At 48.2% G+C, this 21,850-nt stretch overlaps 1 protein-coding gene across 1 annotated transcript; it reads right to left on the bottom strand.

Moving 5' to 3' along the window:
• Positions 1–477: 477 nt before the first annotated feature.
• Positions 478–20,250, bottom strand: LOC113997212 (ankyrin repeat domain-containing protein 26-like). The gene is made up of 10 exons (XM_039388684.1): positions 19,544–20,250; positions 19,009–19,123; positions 18,590–18,763; positions 18,395–18,501; positions 17,599–17,689; positions 17,206–17,342; positions 16,942–17,035; positions 16,194–16,475; positions 15,700–15,935; positions 478–632 (listed from the first exon to the last, which is right to left on the bottom strand). Exons 1-10 carry the CDS (start codon positions 19,759–19,761, stop codon positions 569–571), a joined length of 1,518 nt encoding a protein of 505 aa, XP_039244618.1. The 5' UTR covers positions 19,762–20,250; the 3' UTR covers positions 478–568.
• Between the last annotated feature and the right edge of the window lie 1,600 nt (positions 20,251–21,850).

The following is a 21,850-nucleotide window of genomic DNA, read 5'->3' as shown; positions in this document are numbered from 1 at the left end:
GTACTTCGACCACCGTCCACCATACCATAGAGGCTTCACCCGCTTGGCCTGCTTGATGGCAGCACATGTCTCACAGTCATGGATGACCTGTGAGACAATGTCCTTGGTTAAGTCCACCCCTCGGTCACGAGCCCATCTGTATGTTGCATCTCTCCCCTGGTGACCAGAGGCGTCATGGGCCCATCGAGCCAGAAATAATTCTCCTTTGTGCTGCCAATCCAGATCTACCTGAGAGACTTTAATCCTGGCAGCTCGGTCCGCCTGCTCGTTGTTACGATGCTCCTCATTAGCCCGTTTCTTGCCTACATGAGCGTCTACGTGACGGACCTTCACACTCAGCTTCTCTACCCGGCCAGCGATGTCCTGCCACATCTCCGCCGCCCAGATGGGTTTCCCTTGGCGCTGCCAGTTGGCCTTTTTCCATCGCTCCAGCCATCCCCACAGAGCATTGGCCACCATCCATGAGTCAGTGTAGAGATAGAGTCTTGGCCACTTCTCTCGTTCAGCTATATCCAAAGCCAACTGAATGGCTTTAAGCTCTGCAAACTGACTCGACCCACCTTGTCCTTCAGTCGCTTCTGCAACTCGCTGTGTGGGACTCCATACAGCTGCCTTCCATTTTCGGTTTGTCCCTACAATGCGGCAGGAGCCATCCGTGAAGATGTAAGGGGGGTACTTTTGAATTAGATGATCAATGGAGCATAGAGGCGTGAGAACGAACTCATATTAGGATGTGAAACCAGCTAGACTATGGTACAATGTAACTTATGGCAGAAGCTAATTGTAAGGTCCATTGTGCTTTTTAACAAGTCAGCTTGTAAGGTCCATTGTGCTTTTTAGCAAGTCAGCTTGATATCCCCTATTATCAGAGCTGAGTTTTTCCTTGGTTTTGCTACATATTGCAGGATAGATACATCTACCCTTGAAACACAATGGTAGAGGTCATACATAGGGGTGAGAAAGATGATGATGGGAGGAAGATTATGTGGGCAGGGGTCGCTCGCCCCTTGCCCTACAAGTAGGGCATGCGCAGACTGTTGCCATGAGGTAATGATTAGGCGGTGTTTGGCTGCCATTCAGGCATCACCTTATACTACGTACTGGCCCTACGTAGTGTAATGTGGAACTGATAAAAATGGGGTGTCGGAGCTGCTGAGTTGAGCGATACTCATCCTACCACCGAGACTGTGTTGCTCCGCGGGGACGCCCGCTAAGCACGGGCACCGACCAGCTGCTGCAGATCCTGACAGCCCTGGCCTGTCTGTGTGGGTAAGCACAGGTTATTGATAGGAAGCAACTGAGAGAACAAACTTTTTAATATCCTTTTAGTGTTCCTTTAATTCCCCTTTTATGTTTATAGTATTTTTTCCTTTAGTTTCCCTCTTTACTAACCAATATCATGTTATCCATAATATTGTGTTAAGATCCTTTTTTGGTATTCCTTTTTTTTTTTTCACTAGTTAATACTGTACTAAATGCTGTTCATAGTATTTGTTTTAATGCCACCCCATAAGATAGTTATTTTGTATCCTTTTTTTTTAGTTTTTAATTCCTCTTGCTAAGTTTCTTACTAGTATTATTATTCTCACTGTAATAAAAGATATTTTGTGTGCTTGAGTATTTTTTGGCACTTGTCTTTATTCCGAACATGTATCCGAACGTACTGCTACATAAATTGGCGTAGTCGGCAGGATACATGGAGGAATAAGCAGTGCCCCAGGGAATTCGTTGGTGGAGTGCTCAGCTGACGTTTCTCTGTGTATTGGTGGGAGATCTTCAGGTGGAGTGCACAGCCTGGAGAGCCACGTCCCCGTGTGTGTTGTGTAAAAGGGAGATTCTCAGGTGGAGAGCATAGCCTGGGAAGCCGCGTCCCTGTGTGCGAGGTGAACTCTGTGTGGGTGCCGTGGGTGCCAGTGTCTGGGTTCATATCTTCTGCTAGTTTTACTTTGTTTTAAACTGGGTTTTGTTGTTCTTGTTGATTAAGTTACTATATGGGTGGCAGTGCTTGTGTTTTATATGCTTTGTTTGGTTTTTTTTTGCATATGGGAGGTAGTTCTGAGCAATTAATTGTGATCACACTTCTTGAGACCTAGAATTAAGATTTGTCCTTTTTGCAACTGTTGTTTATATGTACGACTTCGTTGTATTAATTGTAATAAATATATCCTGGGACCTAGAGGCAGCCAGGAGATAAGGCTAGATCGTACTTTAAATTTTTATTGTATTCGGTGTGGAGCGAATCAAAGCCTAGAAGATACCCGGTGGATTAGGTTTTATTGTTGTTTCACTCATAGGTATGTCTTTCTGAGGATTCATTCAGAGTTATTGTAGAGTGTGTATTTTGTGGTTGGTATATAGAGATTTTAGATTTGATGTGTATGTGTAGTTAGGCTTGTTTGTGATGTAAGAGCCATAGTTTGTGGATTGGTGTGTCTCATTGTGTTTAGCTTAAAAATTGAGAATCTGTTGTCATTGTTTTGTTGGCAAGAACGTTAGTAGATTAAGATGAAAAAGTGGTTAGGAGGGTCAGCCGCAGGCGGCAATGAACCCAAGAAAGCTCCTCCCCGTGAATTAATAGAACTGGGGCAGGAGCCATGGATTACTTTGTGGAGTAAGTGGGAAGCATGTACAAAGATTCCTCTTGAGTATTGGGGGCAGCAGACCCCGATGGAGGTATTGCGATACTGGGAGCAGTTTACCCCTACTACTAAATCAAGCAGTCGTCTGGAACAGGCTGGACGAATGGGGGGTGCACTGCTTACTGCATATAAGTTAACTGTGGAAAAATGCACAAAACTGCAGGAGCAGCTGAATGCTGTAAGAGCCACTCAGTTGGTACAACGCCAGACTTTACTTGACCTTCAGGCCAAGAAGAACAGGGTAGAAGATAAATGTGTTACTTTAGCTGAGAAATATGCTGTGAGAACTGTTCGGCGCAGACAAAAGAAAATAGACCGAAATGATCGGGGGCCACGGGTGCGAGCCATAGTCACTTCCCCTGATTGGGATCCAGAGAAGTGGGATGGTAACATATGGAGTAGTAGTGATGATTCTGATGAGGACAATTTTATAGCAAATTCAGAGAAGTTATCGACAGCAGATAAACTGGCACATAGAATAAAGGCAGCCCCTGTTGTACGGCGGAAGGCCGTGATAGATAACCAGGGTAACCGAGTGAGGCAGGATGAAGTTGCTGATTTCTCCCCAGAGGATATTAAAAATCTTTTATCTAAATATTCTCAGCAACCTGGAGAACGAGCACAAATGTGGATGGTTAGGTTAATGGAGCAAGGAGCTGACTCTGTGATAATAGACGAAGTTGATGCCACGAAGTTTTTAGGGTTAACTAATGACGTATATGTACAAAATGCCCTTTGGCGTTTAAGACAAACACCAGGAGTTGATAGAACTTTAGTTTCAGTTATTGCTGAAGGTCTCAGTGACCGTTTTACTAATGATGGATCATGGCAGGATGGAAGTTCATCCTGGGTAACTCTGCATCAAGCAATCAAAATATTAAAGGGGGAAGGGATGAAAGTAGCTATTGAGCTGCAGAGCCCAGAACTTTACATGCAACAGCCTTTAATTCCAGTAATGTGAAACAAACTGTTAGAAGGCTGTCCTGTACCCTGGAAACCATACATTATTCCACTACTAGTGTCTAACTTGGGGGCACCCATAGAAGAGATCATAGAGAGGTTGCAGCAACTTGGTGACCTTCCAGGCCTCCCACCCACAGAACAAAACCTTAACTTGATACAATTATACTGTTGTAATGAGGAAGAGTAATATGACACCTCAAGTAAATATTAAGTTGTTAGTATTTGGAAGGGGGGAGTTGTTTGTGTTTTGCCTCCCACAGGACCCTGCTGGCTTCCAACATGTTAGATGAAACCTTATCATGAACGGCAAGAATTCTGAACAGAGATCAGTGAACGTTGAGCAGCACAAGACCAGCCCGAATATCACATGGAAGAAAAACATATCCTAAATATAGTTAATTGTGTCTACTAACTTTTGCTAACTGGTGTAATGACTCAGTTATCGTGTACCTGTCTCTTGTGTGTCTTGTCCACACCTGATGTTGTGATTCATGTAATGAACAATGTCCTGGTCAGAGGCTGGGGGGATATACCTACCACAGCCATGACTACTCTTGCATTAGCCTATTCAGTGCAGGTCATGTATCTTGAATAACAAGATAGATTGGTTATTCTTTTCTGCATAGCAGGTCTCGTGTCCCAAATTGGAATTCTATATTTCTTAGATGAGTTGCACCAACAATCTGTATGCTTTGTTTTGTATTACTGGTAAGCAACAATCAGAATTGGAATATTATTCCTGAACTGTGTGCTGCTAAGTTGTTCTGGCAGCAGTGTTAAAGGTAAAGGCTAAAGCTAAGCCCTGGCTTCAAGAAGTGAAAGACATATGTGATGCTGTGTGCAGAGGGACTGTAATTGTGCTTGGTTTTGTCTCCTGGGATGAGGTAGACATACCACTAAGGGGGGAAAGAAGACAATGGAAAACTATAAAACTTGTAACATCCTGAAGCCTAATGGTCATCACTGTATAGAACGATCTGTTTCTGTGCTATTCATGTCACACCAGTGATGTTTGTGAAGATCAGACAGAACGGTGTGGTTTGAGAATTCTAAATCAGACACTGATTGTTTTGCATGCTCATATTTGTATGTGTTTTGTCCCAGTAGTGTTACAGCAGGTGGCAAGAATTATTTGGAATCAACAAATGACAGAAACCTTTTAGCTTATGAGTCTATACAAGAATATATGTGACTGTGAAATAACCATGTGTGAGGTGCTAGGCCTCGCAGAAGAAAAGCTTATGTTGAAAAGCTGGTTGGCAAGACTGCAAATGAAGGACTGATGTTTGTGGACCTCCCTATGGGCTCTGGCTTGCATCATGTTTACAATTTTCTTATGATGAATTGGTAATATTCTAGTTAAGTACAGAAATGATTTCACACTCAATGGTATAGTTAATGTAAAGATAGATAAAATTCTTTTATAGCATGGAGGCAAGAGATAACCTGTACTATCACTCCATGAGGTGAAGGGGGATTGACTGCAGTCAGGGGTAAACTGGGGCAGGACGGTTTGCTCCCGATGAGGCCTGGAATCTGTACAGAGAGTGCAAGCTTTCTGTGGGAGTGGTTGGTGAGACCAGGATGTTGTCTGGTGTTGCATCAAACTCCAGATATACATTGCCTGTGATGGCTCCTAACAGGCCTATAAATGTGTGACTGGCAGTCAACCACTTCATACTATAAAAGATGAATCCAAACTATAAAATTCTGAAATGAGAAGTTCTGTTGTACTAGACTTTATATTTTGCAGAAATTCCTGAGATTCATTGCGTTGTCTGAGCCCATATGATTGGACACACCTGTTCACCTGTCCAAACTTAGAAACTAGGTCTGTCAACCGGGAAAAGATTATCTCAAGTACTGTTGACTCCAAGTAAATGACCACTGTAATCCACTTAGATCTCACTGGGGATGGACATGATTATATTATTGTCTGTATTTTCGCTGTTACTCAGTTGGTATGTTGTTTACATTTTTAGAAATGACACTTCATCAATACGCTGTTCGAGTCATTCACCAGTGTCATGGTCCAACCATGGACCACGCGGTGGGATGGAATCCAACAGCCCCCAGGAGTTGGTTTCTCCCCTGAGGGTGCAGAGCAGCAGAGCCTTTTCCAGACCCAACTGTACCTTCCAGAAAGATATCAGCTATACTGTGCTTCTTTGCTGACTTCTGTTTTAGATGTCAATGTGTGGACCACCCCGGCCAACGTGATGAAGATGGTCGTGATATGTGTGACCATGGTAACTCCCACAAGTCCTTTTCGCACCTGTCTGGTTGGAGTACCCATTGATAACTACTGGTGAGGAACTCTGTATAATGAGATCGTGTTAGCAAACTGCACACATCCAGGAACTCAACAACCTCTTTGGTGGTACCAGGCATTGTGGTGAGCTAAAAGCGGAAAGGACGCTACTTGGTATATTAAGTCTTTAGCATACATGCATAATTTTCCTGCTTTACCCATTCAACCACAAAAGCTGGACATCTTAGGGACATTAACTACAACTCGATGCTTCTACCTAATCTATACGTCAGGTACCAAGGTTAATGAAGGAGGAGCTGACATTTTTCCTAGAGATATATACCAGAACGCATCAGCTTGGTGCAATGAGACTCTGCAAAAGCGATTTATTCCTGGATCTGATGTGATAGGTCTCCCAAATGATCTGTTTCTCATTTGTAGACAAAGAGCGTGGAAAGGTATTCCGGGAGAGGCTGTAAGAGGCCCTTGTACCTTTGGACAATTAACCTTTTTTCATCCTCGCAGCGTAACCTTGCCTAAACTAAGAAGACGCAGACGTGACACACGACGATTTACTCCGGACTGTAACTCTGATGTAAGGTCTTGGAATAAAGCCGAAAGAATAACTGCTAGTATAATATCTCAGATAGGGACTGCTCATGCTTTGGCTTCTTTAAATAAACTAGGATGCTGGTTGGCTAAAGAAGCTAATGCTACTTCTGCTGCTTTGAGTGCATTGCTCACAGATGTAGATTCTGTTACACATGCAAGTTTACAAAATAGAGCTGCTATTGATTTTTTGTTGTTAGCCCAGGGACATGGCTGTCAAGATTTTGAGGGCATGTGCTGCATGAATTTAAGTGATCATTCTGAATCTGTTCATGCTAGCATCCAGAAATTGAAAGCCCTTACTCAACAATTACATGTTCGTGATGAATGGAACCTCTTTGGTGATTGGAAATGGGGATGGCCCTGGTTACGAAAAGCGTTAATAGGCTTGTCAATAGTTGGATGTATAATAACATGCATATTGTGTATGATTCCCTGTATACTAACATGTGTACGTCGAATGATAAACACCAAGCTAAATGCATTACAATCTCGAGTAGTTCGTTATCACCCTCTTGCTACCATTGATCACGCGGTGGTATGTAAGGGGGGTACTGTTGAATTAGATGATCAATGGAGCATAGAGGCGTGAGAACGAACTCATATTAGGATGTGAAACCAGCTAGACTATGGTACAATGTAACTTATGGCAGAAGCTAATTGTAAGGTCCATTGTGCTTTTTAACAAGTCAGCTTGTAAGGTCCATTGTGCTTTTTAGCAAGTCAGCTTGATATCCCCTATTATCAGAGCTGAGTTTTTCCTTGGTTTTGCTACATATTGCAAGATAGATACATCTACCCTTGAAACACAATGGTAGAGGTCATCCATAGGGGTGAGAAAGATGATGATGGGAGGAAGATTATGTGGGCAGGGGTCACTCGCCCCTTGCCCTACAAGTAGGGCATGCGCAGACTGTTGCCATGAGGTCATGATTAGGCGGTGTTTGGCTGCCATTCAGGCCTCACCTTATACTACGTACTGGCCCTACGTAGTGTAATGTGGAACTGATAAAAATGGGGTGTCGGAGCTGCTGAGTGGAGCGATGCTCATCCTACCACCGAGACTGTGTTGCTCCGCGGGGACGCCCGCTAAGCATGGGTACCGACCAGCTGCTGCAGATCCTGACAGCCCTGGCCTGTCTGTGTGGGTAAGCACAGGTTATTGATAGGAAGCAACTGAGAGAACAAACTTTTTAATATCCTTTTAGTGTTCCTTTAATTCCCCTTTTATGTTTATAGTATTTTTCCTTTAGTTTCCCTCTTTACTAACCAATATCATGTTATCCATAATATTGTGTTAAGATCCTTTTTTGGTATTCCTTTTTTTTTTTTTCACTAGTTAATACTGTACTAAATGCTGTTCATAGTATTTGTTTTAATGCCACCCGATAAGATAGTTATTTTGTATCCTTTTTTTTTAGTTTTTAATTCCTCTTGCTAAGTTTCTTACTAGTATTATTATTCTCACTGTAATAAAAGATATTTTGTGTGCTTGAGTATTTTTTGGCACTTGTCTTTATTCCGGACATGTATCCGAACGTACTGCTACAGAAGAGCACATATCGCCTTTCATCTGCTGGTAGCTTGTCATATGGTGGGGCCTCCTCAGCCCGTGTCACCTTCTCCTCCTCTTCTTCAGAGGATAGTCCGAAACTCTCACCTTTGGGCCAATTGGTGATAATTTCCAGAATCCCAGGGCGATTAGGATTCCCTATCCGGGTTCGCTGCGTGATCAGAGCGATCCACTTACTCCACGTGGCATCGGTGGCGTGATGTGTGGAAGGAACTCTTCCCTTGAACATCCAGCCCAGCACTGGTAGTCGGGGTGCCAGGAGGAGCTGCGCTTCGGTGCCGATTACTTCTGAGGCAGCTCAAACTCCTTCATAGGCAGCCAGGATCTCTTTCTCGGTGTATAGCTGGCTTCAGATCCTTTGTATCCCCAACTCCAGAATCCCAGTGGTCATCCTCGGGTCTCCCCAGGCACCTTCTGCCAGAGGCTCCAAGAAGGGCCATTCTCCCCGGCTGCGGTGTAGAGCACGTTCTTCACGTCCTGTCCTGTCCTTACTGGCCCAAGGGCTACCGCATGGGCAATCTCCTGTTTAATTTGTTCAAAGGCTTGTTGTTGTTCGGGGCCCCACTGGAAATCATTTTTCTTCCGTGTCACAAGGTAGAGAGGGCTTACAATCTGACTATACTCGGGGATATGCATCCTCCAAAAGCCCACAGCGCCTAAGAAAGCCTGTGTTTCCTTCTTGCTGGTTGGTGGGGACATGGCTGCTATTTTGTTAATCACCTCCATGGGAATTAGGCGGCGTCCATCTTGCCACTTCACTCCTAGGAACTGAATTTCCTGAGCAGGTCCCTTGACCTTACTCCGTTTAATGGCAAAACCGGTTCTTAGGAGAATCTGGATTATCTTCTCTACTTTCTCGAAGACTTCGCCCGCCGTGTTCTCCCATACAATGATGTCGTCAATGTACTGTAGGTGCTCTGGAGCCTCACCCTTTTCCAGTGCAGTCTGGATCAGTCCATGGCAAATGCTGGGACTGTGTTTCCACCCCTGAGGCAGTCGATTCCAGGTGTACTGCACACCTCTCCAAGTGAAAGCAAATTGTGGCCTGCACTCAGCTGCCAAAGGAATGGAGAAAAAGGCATTGGCAATGTCAATGGTGGCATACCACTTGGCTTCCTTGGACTCCAGCTCGTACTGGAGCTCCAGCATGTCCGGCACAGCAGCACTCAGGGGTGGTGTGACTTCATTGAGTCCACGGTAATCCACCGTCAGCCTCCACTCTCCGCTGGACTTACGCACTGGCCATATAGGGCTATTAAAGGGTGAGCGAGTCTTGCTGACCACCCCCTGGGTCTCCAGTTCACGGATCATCTTATGTATAGGGGTCACAGAGTCTCGGTCGGTGCGGTATTGCCGACGGTGCACTGTTGCTGTGGCTATCGGTACCAATTGTTCTTCAACCTTCAGCAGTCCCACAGCAGAGGGGTCCTCTGAGAGACCAGGCAAGGTGTTCAACTGTCTAATTTCCTCCGTCTCCACAGCAGCTATGCCAAAAGCCCAACGAAGTCCTTTTGGGTCTTTGAAATACCCACTCCTCAGGTAATCTATGCCAAGGATGCACGGGGCCTCTGGGCCAGTCACGATGGGGTGTCTGTGCCATTCCTTCCCAGTCAGGCGCACTTCAGCTTCCAGTACAGTCAGCTGTTGGGATCCCCCTGTCACCCCAGAAATGGAGATGGATTCTGCCCCTACGTATCTTGATGGCATTAAAGTACATTGTGCGCCGGTGTCCACTAAGGCCTTATACCTTTGTGGCTCTGATGTGCCAGGCCACCGAATCCACACTGTCCAATAGACTCGATTGTCCCTTTCCTCTACCTGGCTAGAGGCAGGGCACCCCTAGTCCTGGTCATGGTACTCATTGTGCTCTTCTTGTGGGTATGACCTGGAGGTCCCTTCAAGAGGATCAGACGTATCATCATTCCTGTACCGTCTGGAGTCTTGCCCACGAGAGACTGGAGCAACGTTTACCCTTGAAGAGTTCCTTGTGGTACTTGTTCCTCTTTTCAGTTCACGTACCCGGGCTGCTAAGGAAGGGGTGGGTTTCCCATCCCACTTCCTCATATCTTCTCCGTGCTCACGGAGGTAAAACCATAGATTGCCACGTGGAGTGTACCTTCTCTCCTTAGCTGGGGGACGCTGGCTCCTAATAGCAGAGACTCTTGTTTGTCCTGGTGAGATATGGAAGATCCCTTCCTTAATTTCTTCTCTTAGCTTCTGGTGTCCCTCTTCAATTTTCTCTTCCAGGCTTCGGACGTGTTCAGCCAGTTTGGTTTCCACAGATGAGACGTGGGCTCGTAATGGGGCGGTGACAGTGTCTTCATACATCCTGAGTTTACTAACCAATGCCCCCACCTTGTCCTCTCCCTCCCTCCATTGCAGCGTTGCTAAGTAGCGGGAATACATTTCTGGCCCGAGTCGTGCAAACTTTAACCACATCTGGGAGGTGCACTGTACGCCATCTGGACTTTTAGGGAATCTTTCATCGTCTGAAAAGATTATCTCCAGTACAGCTAACTCCCTTAAGCACCGGATACCTTGTTCCATCGTGTTCCACTGTCCTTGCTGTACGTGGAGGTCCTCCTTGCAAAGGTATCTCTCCCTCACACTGCACAACAGTCGCCGCCAGAGGCTGAGAGTTTCCTGCCTCCTTCCAATCCCCTGATCAATGACTACATCTCGAGACAGGGACCCCAGCTGTCTGGCTTCACTCCCATCTAGGATTGTATCGTTAGCTGCGGCATCCCAGATTCGGAGCAGCCAGGTCAGAATGGACTCGTTCGCCTGTCGTGTGAACTCTCTCCGGAGCTCGCGTAGCTCACCCAGGGATAGGGACCGAGTGATTATTTCTGGCTCTGTCTCCTCCAGTGGATGTGAAGGTCCTGCCTCTTCGTCATCATTTGCTATACGGACTGATTTAGTCTTTGATTTCCTTTTCTGGACAGGAGTGACTGCTATTGGTTTTGGTTGTTCTTCTGGCTCCTCGATGGTTTGTGTGGACACGGTGCCGGTTGGTTTATTTCTTTCTCCCTCTGACTCAGCTGTGGTTTGGGTGGACGTGGTGCCTACGGATTTGGTCCTTCTCTCCTCCCCCTGACAGTGCTGTACCATGTCAAGTAGTGTCCGGTAGGCAGTGGCCAGGGCCCAGCAGGTTGCTGTGAGCTGGTCATCTCTGGAGCTGCCAGAGCATTTTTCCTTCACCAGTCTTATCATGCTAACAGGATCCTGCAGTTGTTCAGGGGTGAATTTCCAGATCATTGGAGGAGAAAACTTCTCCAAATACTGGCTGATGTCCTCCCACTTCCCGTGCCACTCAGCATTATCTGCTCCCAGGGCAGGTGTCCAAACAACCTCCCTAGAAGGCCCTGTTCTGACCCTAAACATGGTGTACACAGTACAGAGCAGACAGAGCAACACTAACAATAACATTATGCTGTCCTTAACATCAAAAGGGAACTCAATGTTTTCAAAAACTGTTGTAGCAGGTCTGAAGGGGAAGAAGGAGGTGAGAGGTTGGAAACAACCATCCCCCCCTGTTCCCCCAAAGGGCTGGGTACGATTTTTAATGAGGCCCCAGAGGTAGCAACCCAAACCAGGACAGGCAAACAGGACTGAATACACATTTACAATGAAACTCATTGCTTCTGATGTTAGAATGACATAAACATAATATACTAATAAAGCAATTTGGATCCCTCTCCCTGGTCTTAAAGAGAGCATCAAAACAGGCAAATAGTTCCCCATCTGTGGAAATATGAACAGGCTCAAATACAACATCCATGTGAATGCATCAAACAACATGGTGATCAGGGAGTTTCTATATCCAAATAGACAAATGCTTAAAGTGAAATTGTGATTCTGACTTCTCTCTCTCTGCCCCACGTTGGGCGGCCAAAAAATGTGCTGGTTTAAGAGTTAACCAGCAGGGGAAATGAACTCAACTCAAAGGAGAGATTATAAGTCAGAATAACAATTTACTAAAATAATACAGTAAGTACAATCATACAAACAAACAATTGGTCTTAACCCACAAAACCCAAATGTATAACCCAGTACCCTGGGGCATGAACAACGTGGTGTTCCTTGGGCCCCGCTTGAGTCCAAAGTAAAGGGAGAGGGGAAGAACCTGCTGGTGGGAGAGCTGTTGCAGTCTGGTCAAAAGTGGTGATTGGAGTCCAGTATAGGGTGGTGGTCCAAGTCTGTTTGAGAGCGATGAGCCGCAGTCCTTCTCTGGATCCCACAGAGTGGTTCCAAATGTTCCAAGACTCCAAGATTATATATCCTGCAGTTCAGGCAGGAATGCTCAGCACTTCCCTCAGGGCGGGGAGTTCCACAAAGGGTGTGAGGACAGGAGCATCCTCCTATCTCACAGGCCTCTTAACACCTAGTTTATAGCCTGAGGAGTCAGGCCCTATGGGCAGAGGGTGTAAATGGTTCATTGATAACAGTTTCTGGGAAATGGCATGGAAGGCTATAGAATACACAGTTTTGGGTTACACCCATACCCTGATGAACTGGTCTCAGTTGTCCTAACTAGGACAGGAAGTCAGCTTAAAGAAGACAGAGGTCCTCCATCAACCTGCACCTCAGGAAGTCCCCCATCATCCCCATATAACCATTGGCCAATCAGAGCTCAAATCAGTCCAACAGTTTAATTACCTCAGTTGCCTCATCTCCTCAGATGGTAAGATCGAAGGAGAGATAGACAACAGGTTAGCTAAGGCATATAGTGCTTTTGGAAAACTCCACAAAAGAGTATGGCGTAATAAACACTTGAAGAAAAGCACCAAGATCAGTGTTTACAGAGCCATAGTGTTGTCGACTCTCTTATATGGTTCCGAATCATGGGTCATCTACTGCCACCACCTGTGTCCCCTGGAACGCTTCCATCAGCGCTGCCTCCGTACGATCCTAAACATCCACTGGTCAGACTATGTGACCAACACATCTGTTCTAGAGCAAGCAGCTATCACAAGTATAGAAGCCATGTTGATGAGAACACAGCTGCGATGGGCAGGGCACGTCTCCAGGATGAAGGACCAACCACCACCTCCCTAAGATCCTGCTCTATGGTGAACTTGCCACTGGCTGCCACATGAGAGGAGCCTTGGCCATATTGATCACTATAACTGGTCTACTCTGGCCTCAAATCGGGAGGCCTGGAGACACACCATCTATAACGCAGCTGTCTCCTTTGAGAACACACGCAGGATCACTCTCGAGGAAAAAAGGCAACGCAGAAAGAACCGTGTCTTGCAGAATACACCATCTAAGGAGTCTTTCTGCTGTGCCTTTTGCAATCGGATTTGTCTGTCACGTATTGGCCTCATAAGTCACCAGCGTGCCTGTAGCAAATGTGGATAGAGCCTTCCCAATTCTTCGTTCGCGAAGCCCAGCCATGACATGACATGACATTTTTAAAGCCCTTAGGTTTGTTATAGAGTGTGCATTTGGTGGTCAACAGCAGCATCTTGTGGATTTGTGTGGCTATACAGGCTTCTTGTGAGAACCAGGTATACTTGTGGTCTAAGGGGGACTTCTCGTGGAGTTTTGTATTAGTGCAGGTTGGTTGTAAAATTAGTGGGTTTAGGAGGTTTCTTATTGAGAAGTAGTACTTGGATTTGAAGGGTAGATATCATCTGGCAGTATAATAGTTGTGATTGTTAGGATATTATAGATTTAATTGTTTTTCTTCATAAGAGGGGTCAAAATGAGTAAAGAAATAAATGCCAAGACTCCTGTGGGGTGTATATTAAAACATTGGAAAGATTTTGGAGGTATTCCTGGAGGGAACTTAAGTAAAAAGACCTTTTTAAAACATTGCCAGAATTGGTGGTTGCTCTATTTATTAGATGATGGCAAGAAGTGGCCTCCTCAAGGGAGTATTAATTATAATCCAATTTTACAGCTTCTGTTGTTCCTCTGCAGGGAGCAGAAGTGGGATGAAGTGATGTATGCAGATATGTTTTTCACTTTAAGACATAAGCCATAATGGCTGAAAGGTTGTGGAATCAATGTAGCCCCCCAAGATCCCCTTGTGTTGGCATTGGAAAAGAGTCAGAAAAATAGTAAGCTGAGAAAGCATTGCTGTGATGCCTGTAGGATAGGTCAGAGGTGCTTTAAGCTGGGAGAGACAGTGATGAGGAAAGTATCCCAGACCCTCAGGAACTGCAGCCGACACATTTTAGAGGAGCAGAGCTGGCTCGGCAAGGACCAAGCAGCCCACAGGAGTGGGGATTGGATGCAGAAGATTCTGAGAGTGTAGCAGAGAGCGTTGAGGACCCAGAAGAGGGAGTGAGTAGCAAATATGGTGGTTGGACTGTGGGACAGAAAGCCAAGAGCAAGACTGGGGTTAGAACAAAAGCTAAAACCAAAACAAGTCCCACGGTGGCTCCCCTGCAGCAGGTAATAACACCCACAGGTAATCAGACAAGAGGGAAAGCACCCTTTTCAGCAAGTGACTTGAATAGCTGGAGAGAGGAAGCTAAATTTTTTAGGGAAAATCCTGAGAAGGTAGCTAAGAGATTTGAATTCATTGTAAAAAATCAGGACATTGATTGGTCAGACATAGACTTGATGTTATCAGAGTTGAAAGAAACGGAAAAAGAGCTTGTAATAAGAACAGCTAGATAAAATGTGGAAGGAGAGATTGCAACAAGAGTCTTAACAGGGAACATAGATGTGTAACAATTCTTTAGGATACATGCCTGGAATAAAGATAAGTGCAACAGACATTCAAACACATAAAATATCTTTTATTACAGTGATAATAATAATAATAATAAACTTAGCAAAGAGAATCAAAAAACTTAAAAAGAATACAAAATAACTACCTTATCAGTTGGCATTAAAACAAATACTATGAACAGCATTTAATACAGTGTTAACTAGTAAAAAGGCAGTTAAAGGGATACCAAAAAAGGATCTTAACACAATATTACGGATAACTATTAACGCGATATTGGTTAGTAAAAAGGGAAATTAAAGGGAAATACTATGGACAATTTATTTATGTAACAGTATTAATTAATAAAATAGGAATTAAAGGACACTAAAAGGATATTAAAAAATTTGCTTTCTCAGTTGCTTCCTATCAATAAACTGTGCTTACCCACACAGACAGGCCAGGGCTATCAGGATCTGCAGTGGTCGGTGCCCGTGCTTAGCGGGCATCCCTGTAGAGCAACACAGCCTTGATGGAAGGATGAGGATCGCTCAGCTCAGCAGTCCTGACACCCCATTTTTATCAGCTCCACGTTACACTACACCAGGTCGGTCAAGCAGGACTTGCCCTTGGGGAAGCTGTGCTGGTGCTTCCAATCACCTCCCTGTCATCCACGTGCCTTGACAGAGCTTCTAGAAGGATCTTTTCCATCACCTCCCCAGGCACAGAGGGCAGGCTGACACGTTGGCAGGTCCCAGGGCCCTCCTTTCTACCCCTTTCAAAGATGGCCACAGTGGGTTTCCCTTTTTCCCCTCACCTGGGACTTCCCCTGACTGCCACGACTTTTCAAATATCAAAGAGAGGGTCTTGGCAACTCCATCAGACCCTGTTGGCCAATGGAGGGCAATAATGCTGGCCAGATGGAGAAGATGGATTTCCAAGGAAAATGCAGGAAGAAAAAGGACTCTCTCATTACCACTCCAAACAAGCATGGACTTACCTTTCCAGTTTCTTGGCCAGGCATCTTCTGGTTTTCACTTCCTCCAGATACAGCTCTTTGTACATCCCTATTTCTCCCTGTGTTGCTTCTTTACGAGAAGCTCTCTCTTGTTGGGTGTTTTTGACCCTCTCCAATTCACTTTCCAGATTTCTAATTCTTTCTTCCAACTGGATTCTCACGAAATCACAATGACTGTCTCTGGTTTGTCCTAGTGGGGCCTGGTGGGCTGCCTGTGCCTGAAGGAGACAGTGCACCTTCAACCACCACAAGAAAAAGAGAGCTCTGCCCAGCACAAAATTGCACCCACCCACTTTCAAGGGCCCAGCCTGACTCAGAGAGGCGGCTCTGCCTCCTCACTCCCAGCAGCAACCAAGGCAGAACCCAGGAGCTACCAGGGCAAACAATTCTTTGCAGTGGGAAAGAAGCCCAAATGAGCACTCTGCTTCAAAGCTCCTAATGAAGAGCCTGTGGACACTGGGGAGAAATTCACTTACTTGCAAAACGAGGCTGACCTCTTGTAGCTTTGGACTTCTTTCCTGGTCAGCTCCTTCTGCCACCTCTCCTGTACACTGTTCTCTTTGGCTGCCATCCAGCACCAAAGTCTCCAAATGATGGTGGTGTTTTGTCACCTCTTCTTGCAGCTGACATTTGCTCTTCTCCAGTTGTTCACACTTCCCAAGCAGAGTGGACAGCTCTTCTTGCACAGCCTGGTTTAGGGCCTCGAGCTGCATGCCTGTTCCAGGCTCCATGTCCAGCTGCTGGGAAAGTTCACCACCCTGGACACAGAGAAAAAAAAGGAAAAGAAAACTCAGCATGGTCTAAAGGCAGTGAATTCTGGGAAAACCTCTCAAGGGGGTGGCCATGGCAACTGTATTTATCATCTACTGGAAACGAGCCTAGAAAACACTTGAAAGATTCCCCGACAGAAAGAAGAAACTTTACACCGACTTAAGAATTTGGGAGACACTTCTGGCAACAATACTTCTGGGTCCCTTGGAGATCATGACGAAACTCCTCATTTAGAATCTAAGAATTCCTCCAGTGTCCAGCACACCAAATATCCTCAGGGCTTTTGTAGCAGCTGGGGAAAGGACCAGGCTGCTTTCTGAGCAGCCTCTGCTGAGGAGAAGGCAGAAACTGAGCTCCCCAGGCTCTGCAGGAAAACTTCATCTGACAGGTGCCCCACAGAAATAGGCAACTAGGCTCAAGAGTCACAAAAAGGCAAATTTAGGACCAGCTTACTGAGGCAGAGGCTTGCAGGGCTCTCGGAAGGGCTTCAACGCTCTCGCTTGGCTGCTGGACAGTGCCTTCCAATCTGCTGTTCTCACTTGCAAAGCTTAAGAAGAAATACAGCTCTTATTACCAGAAAACCCAATGCCAGGCAAACTGTGCTAAGGAACAGAAGCCACAGCAGAAGCGTCCTTCAAAATCCCACTGACTCTCCCCCTGTTTCCACCCAATCCCCCAAAGCCACAGACCCCTCGCTTCACTGGGTTACTCTCTTACTCTTGCGCGTCTTCTTCCAGGAGGTCCTGCAGTTTCTGGGAGGAAGTTATTGCCTCTCTTTTCTTGGCATCCAAGGCAGTCTTCAAGTCAGGAACACAATGCTCAGACTGAAGATGCTTTTCTTCCTCCTCCTGCAGCTGTAAAATCACGGGAAGAATCCACAGTTGTCAGGGGAGCTTTTCCAGAGAGGAGCCAGCTGCTGCTGAAGAACTCAGGTGCTGCATGTCTGTGTGCATCCCCTCTGCCCAAAGAACTGCAATCCATTCAAGTCCCTTCAAAGCTTCACTTCTACTCCCCAATGAACACAATGAACACTGTTTTGTCCGTTTTCAGGATGGATAGGAAGCAACAGGCACCCCCAGGTTTCTCCCTGTGGGGACAGGCTTTCCATACCTCCACGTCAGCCCTGTCCAGCTCCTCCTGCAAGCGCAGATTATCTTCCTCCAGGTGAGCCTCATGGCTTCCAGGAACCACAAGAGCACTCCTAAAGCATGCAAAATTTCATCGGAAACGTGTCTGACCCTGCATCAGTTTTCCCCTGCTTGCTCCCAAAACAGCTCTTCCCCCCTTTCCTACAAGCTCCATGAAAGCAAAGCCAAGTCCATGGAAGCACTGGAGAATTTCTCTTCCAAGGGGCCTCCCTAAAGCAGCCTCAGCTACCAGCTCAGGCCATGCTGTTCAGGGTTCCTTGCACTGCTCTTCAAAGTCCCCCCACATGCGGCTGCACAAACTCCCAGGGCAAGCCCTTCGACCCCCTGACCATCTCCATGGCAGGAAGTTTTCTCCTTCTGTGCTCGGAGCCCCTCGTGTCCCCTGGGACAGTGTTGCTTCTCTTTCCCCCAACGCTTCCCTTCAGAGCACTGAACGCCCCAACTCTGCCGTGCCTTAACCCCCCCTGGCCTGCAGAGCAGCCACGCTGCTGAGCTACTGGCAAGTTTCCCCGGGGCTCTGGCTCTGGGTGGGGAGAGGGCACCACAGACAAGGCTTTCTTGCAGACCTCAGCGGGCAAAGGACGAGAGCCCCTGAGGTACGAGAGCAGCCAAGGGCAGACCTGCATTTACCACTCCCACGGGGAACTGCTTCCACGGGGCTGCTCCTTCTTTTGCCCAGCTCATTGCCACGCCCCTCGTCTGGGTCCCACTTGCAGACTACCCAGAACACCCGGGGGCTCTTTTGACAAAGCCCTCACCTTTCCCCCTGGGCTTGAGCAGGCCTGTCAGCTGCTTTGTTCACAAGGCACTCCAGAATCTCCTCGTGCTGTTGCAAGGCTGCAAGTTTCAAGGGGGTAAATCCCCACTAAAAGGAGAAAGAATCCCCATTAGAAAGACACAGACAAGCTCTGCAGCTCTTGGAAAGAGCAGCTTTAGCCACGTGCCAAGGTTACCTGGTTCTGAGCATCACTGTTGGCATGATGCTCCAGTAACAGCCCTGCTACAGCTGTGTTTTTAGAGAGCACAGCCAGGTGAAGGGCAGTGTTGCCGTCAGCGTCTGCCAGATTGGGGTCGGCACCGTGTTCCAGCAGAACAGCAACACATTCTTCCTGCTCCTGCTGCACTGCCTGGCAACAACACACCAAAAGGGAAAGGCTTCCAACTTTTCCATCCCCCTCTGTCACAACTCCCAAAGCTCCTGAGTGCTGCCATAGAAGACCATCTGCAAAGATCAGCTAACAGAGGCTGTGCCGTGCCCATTGCAATAGGCGTGTTTCTATGGCCCTGCCCTGCAAGGAATCCTGCCAGACACCTCCCCTTTGACACCCCAGCACTAAGCCCCACCTCCAAGCTCAGAAGGCATTCCACACACCTTCATCAGGGCCGTTCTCTTGAAGCTGTCAGCGAGGTTGGGCTGGCTGTTCTTTCTTAGCAGATATCTCACGACATCTGCATGGCCATTGGCTGAAGCCAGATGCAAAGGTGTCCTAAAAATTAAACAGATGCTCTTAACCCAGACAGACAAAGGAGGAGTCCAAGCTGTGTCTCTACCCAGCACCCTGGGGACCCTGTCCAGACTCTGCTCCTCCTCCTGCTGCTGCTGCTGCTGCTGTTACAGGCCTGCCCTGATGAGCCAGAGGGCAGAAGAGAACAGGTGAGGGCTGAGCAGCTGCAGAACAGCCCTGCAGAGAGAGCACGGCCAAGGGGCAGGTGGGCAACACGCGTTTGCAACAGCGCTGGAGCCCGGCCGGCAGCTGCAAGCAGTGAAAAGCTCAAGAGTTCCCTGTCCCAGCTGACAGGGCAAATGTCACTTTTCAAGCCTTGTCCCTAAGAGAGGGCTGCCGAGGACTACTGCAGCTTGGCTCAGGAGCAGCCAAGGTGTGCCATCAGCGTGGCCCAGAACTCACCGCATCTCCTGGTCTGGCCTGTCGATGCCGACTACCTTGACGTACCAGCGCCAGCGCCTCAGCCAGCCCAGGTCACCGCGGGCGGCCGCGCGGTGCAGCCTGCCCAGCCCCTGCTCCCGGAGCTGGGAGGCGCTGCTGGAGCTGGTGGCAGCCCAGGGCTGCCCACTGGGGCTGCTGGAGGGCGACTGCCGTCGCTTCTTGCTCAGAAGCCACGGCATGGCCCTGCTTGGAGCTCCCAGCAGCAGGAAGGGCAAGAAGGCCCCGGCGGGCTGCCGGGAGCCAAGTGGGGATGAGGAATGGGACGGGGCGAGGTTTAGGGGGAGGGTGACAAAGGGGCGAGAATAAGGACGGGCACAGGGTATGAAGCACAAGGCAGATGAGGTCGCCCTGCGCAGTGGTCATGGCCTGCAGCTGCCAAGACGGCGATGCAGGCGTGCAATGCTCCCCGAGCGGGATGTGCTGCTGCTCCCCGAGAGGCTCCAGCAGCTCTGAGCGCCGGCTGCGGGCACCAACAAAGCCGTGCCCGACTGGCGCCTGTGGCGTCACAATGGCTGGTGGAAGGCTCAGCACGTCAGCGTGGGGTGTGACAGAGGCCACGGGGCAGGGTGGGGCCGGGCGGGACAGGGCAGGGCGGGGCAGGTGTGAGGGCGGCCCTGCTGGGCCTTGTGGGAAGGAGGCGGCCTGGGCCTTGTGAGGGCGGCCGGCGGGAGTGGGCACTGCCCCACCTCAGGGCGCCCCGGGGCAGGGCCCGGGACGCTCCCACCGGGCCGCAGGCTGCGGTAGGCGCTGGAGCAGCTCCCGCATCACCCGCTCTGGCTTTTTGCTTCAGCCTGGAGCCGGGCTGCCTCTGGACACACTGCCATCAAATGAGGCTCAGGACGAAGTGGGGCCACCACAGCTCTCAAGAAATGCCCACCCAGCGCTCCAAACCTGCCATGCCAGAGTTCCAGGACAATTCCCCAACTCCTTTGTCTTGTCCCTCTTGAAGAGCAGACACCTCACCCCCTTTCCCCTCACAACTGCTCTCTCCTGCTGCTTTGCCAGATGCCAACAGTGAATTTCTGCTCTGCTGCTCCACCAGCCAACGGGCAGCACACAGCAGGGCAGGAAGAAACTTTCAAACACATCTTGTCCCACTTTGTCCCAATGACAACACCAAGTGAAGGACCAGAGGTTTTTCACCAGCTTTCTCAGGGGAGGGACACTACAATGCACTGCAAGCAGGCTGAAGAAATTTCCCTTTTTCTTTACAGGCTACAAACCGATCTGCTTCCCACAGGATCAAGGATTTGCCTGTGTTTATGGCTACCAGAAGCTCACCCACTATCTTCTGCCCAGAACACAAAGAGGAGGGCTCGAAAGCACTGCAAGAGTCTGGCAACTGAGTAGCAGCAATAGCTCACCTGGAGGCCATGATCTTAACACCACTGTGCTTCAAGCCTTCCCGGAGGAAGGGCACACATTTGCCTGGCCTCTGGGACAGGCTGAAGATGCAGTTGTGAGCAGAGCTGAAGGGAGCAGAGGACAGCTCTGGCTCGGCCTTCAGGCCTGGCTTCTCCTTCAGCCTTGAAGATGTCTGCCGGACTCATTTGCACTCAGAGCAAGGGCAGAGAGAGAAGTCTTAACTTCTGGCCTGGGAAGAAAGCCTTAAGAAGCCTTCAAAAACATGACTCTCCTCACCCCTCCCACCTAGGCCCAAAGAGCTCCAATTCTGTCACCAAACGCAGCAGTTCTCCTCAAATGTCGGGACAGTTGTGGCAGCCGTGCCCTTTCTGCCAAAGTTGGACAGGTCCCCACCTGTCCCAGAGGCAAGCAGAGGGAAGAAGAGGGGACAGCCTTGGGATGGGGGAATGGGAGAAGCAAAGCCGGCAGGGGGAACAGAAGAAAACGAGGACACATCCTGGAGTCTTGATGGCAACTGCCGTTGGTTCTGGCGGAGGAGCCCCTCTATGCTGTGTGTGCTTTTGCACAGGCTGCACTGTGGGTATGGCCCTGCTCTGCTGGTGGCCACTGCTCACCCTCTGCACAGAATCACGGAAGGACTAAGGTGCTCTAGTCCAAGGCCTGTTCTGGAACAGGGTTTCCTAGAGTCAGTTGTCCCGATCCCTGAAGGTTGGGAAAAGCCAGGAAAGACGTAGGCAAAGAAGACATTCAGTATTTCTGCTTTTTTCCTGTCCTGTGGAACAAGCTCCCCATCTTGTTGAGGGATGGGCCCACATTTTCCCTGCTTTTCCTTTTGTCACCTACAGACTTAAAGAAGTCCTTTCCTGTTGTCTCTGACATCACTGGTCTGATTCAGTTCCATTT

The sequence above is a fragment of the Pipra filicauda genome, unplaced genomic scaffold (genome assembly GCF_003945595.2).
Source record: "Pipra filicauda isolate LSUMZ 115617 unplaced genomic scaffold, ASM394559v2 scaffold675_size221767_pilon, whole genome shotgun sequence".
In the NCBI taxonomy this organism is placed as follows: Eukaryota; Metazoa; Chordata; class Aves; order Passeriformes; family Pipridae; genus Pipra; species Pipra filicauda.
This window is presented reverse-complemented; position numbering and strand designations above follow the sequence as displayed.

Coding starts and splice junctions, on each gene's coding strand:
- LOC113997212 (XM_039388684.1), bottom strand. CDS start 19,761: ATGCCGTGGCTTCTGAGCAAGAAGCGACGGCAGTCGCCCTCCAGCAGC. Junction 17,343..17,598: donor TGGACAGGGCTGACGTGGAG/GTATGGAAAGCC, acceptor GTGATTTTACAG/CTGCAGGAGGAGGAAGAAAA. Junction 15,936..16,193: donor AGGTCAGCCTCGTTTTGCAA/GTAAGTGAATTT, acceptor TGTCTCCTTCAG/GCACAGGCAGCCCACCAGGC.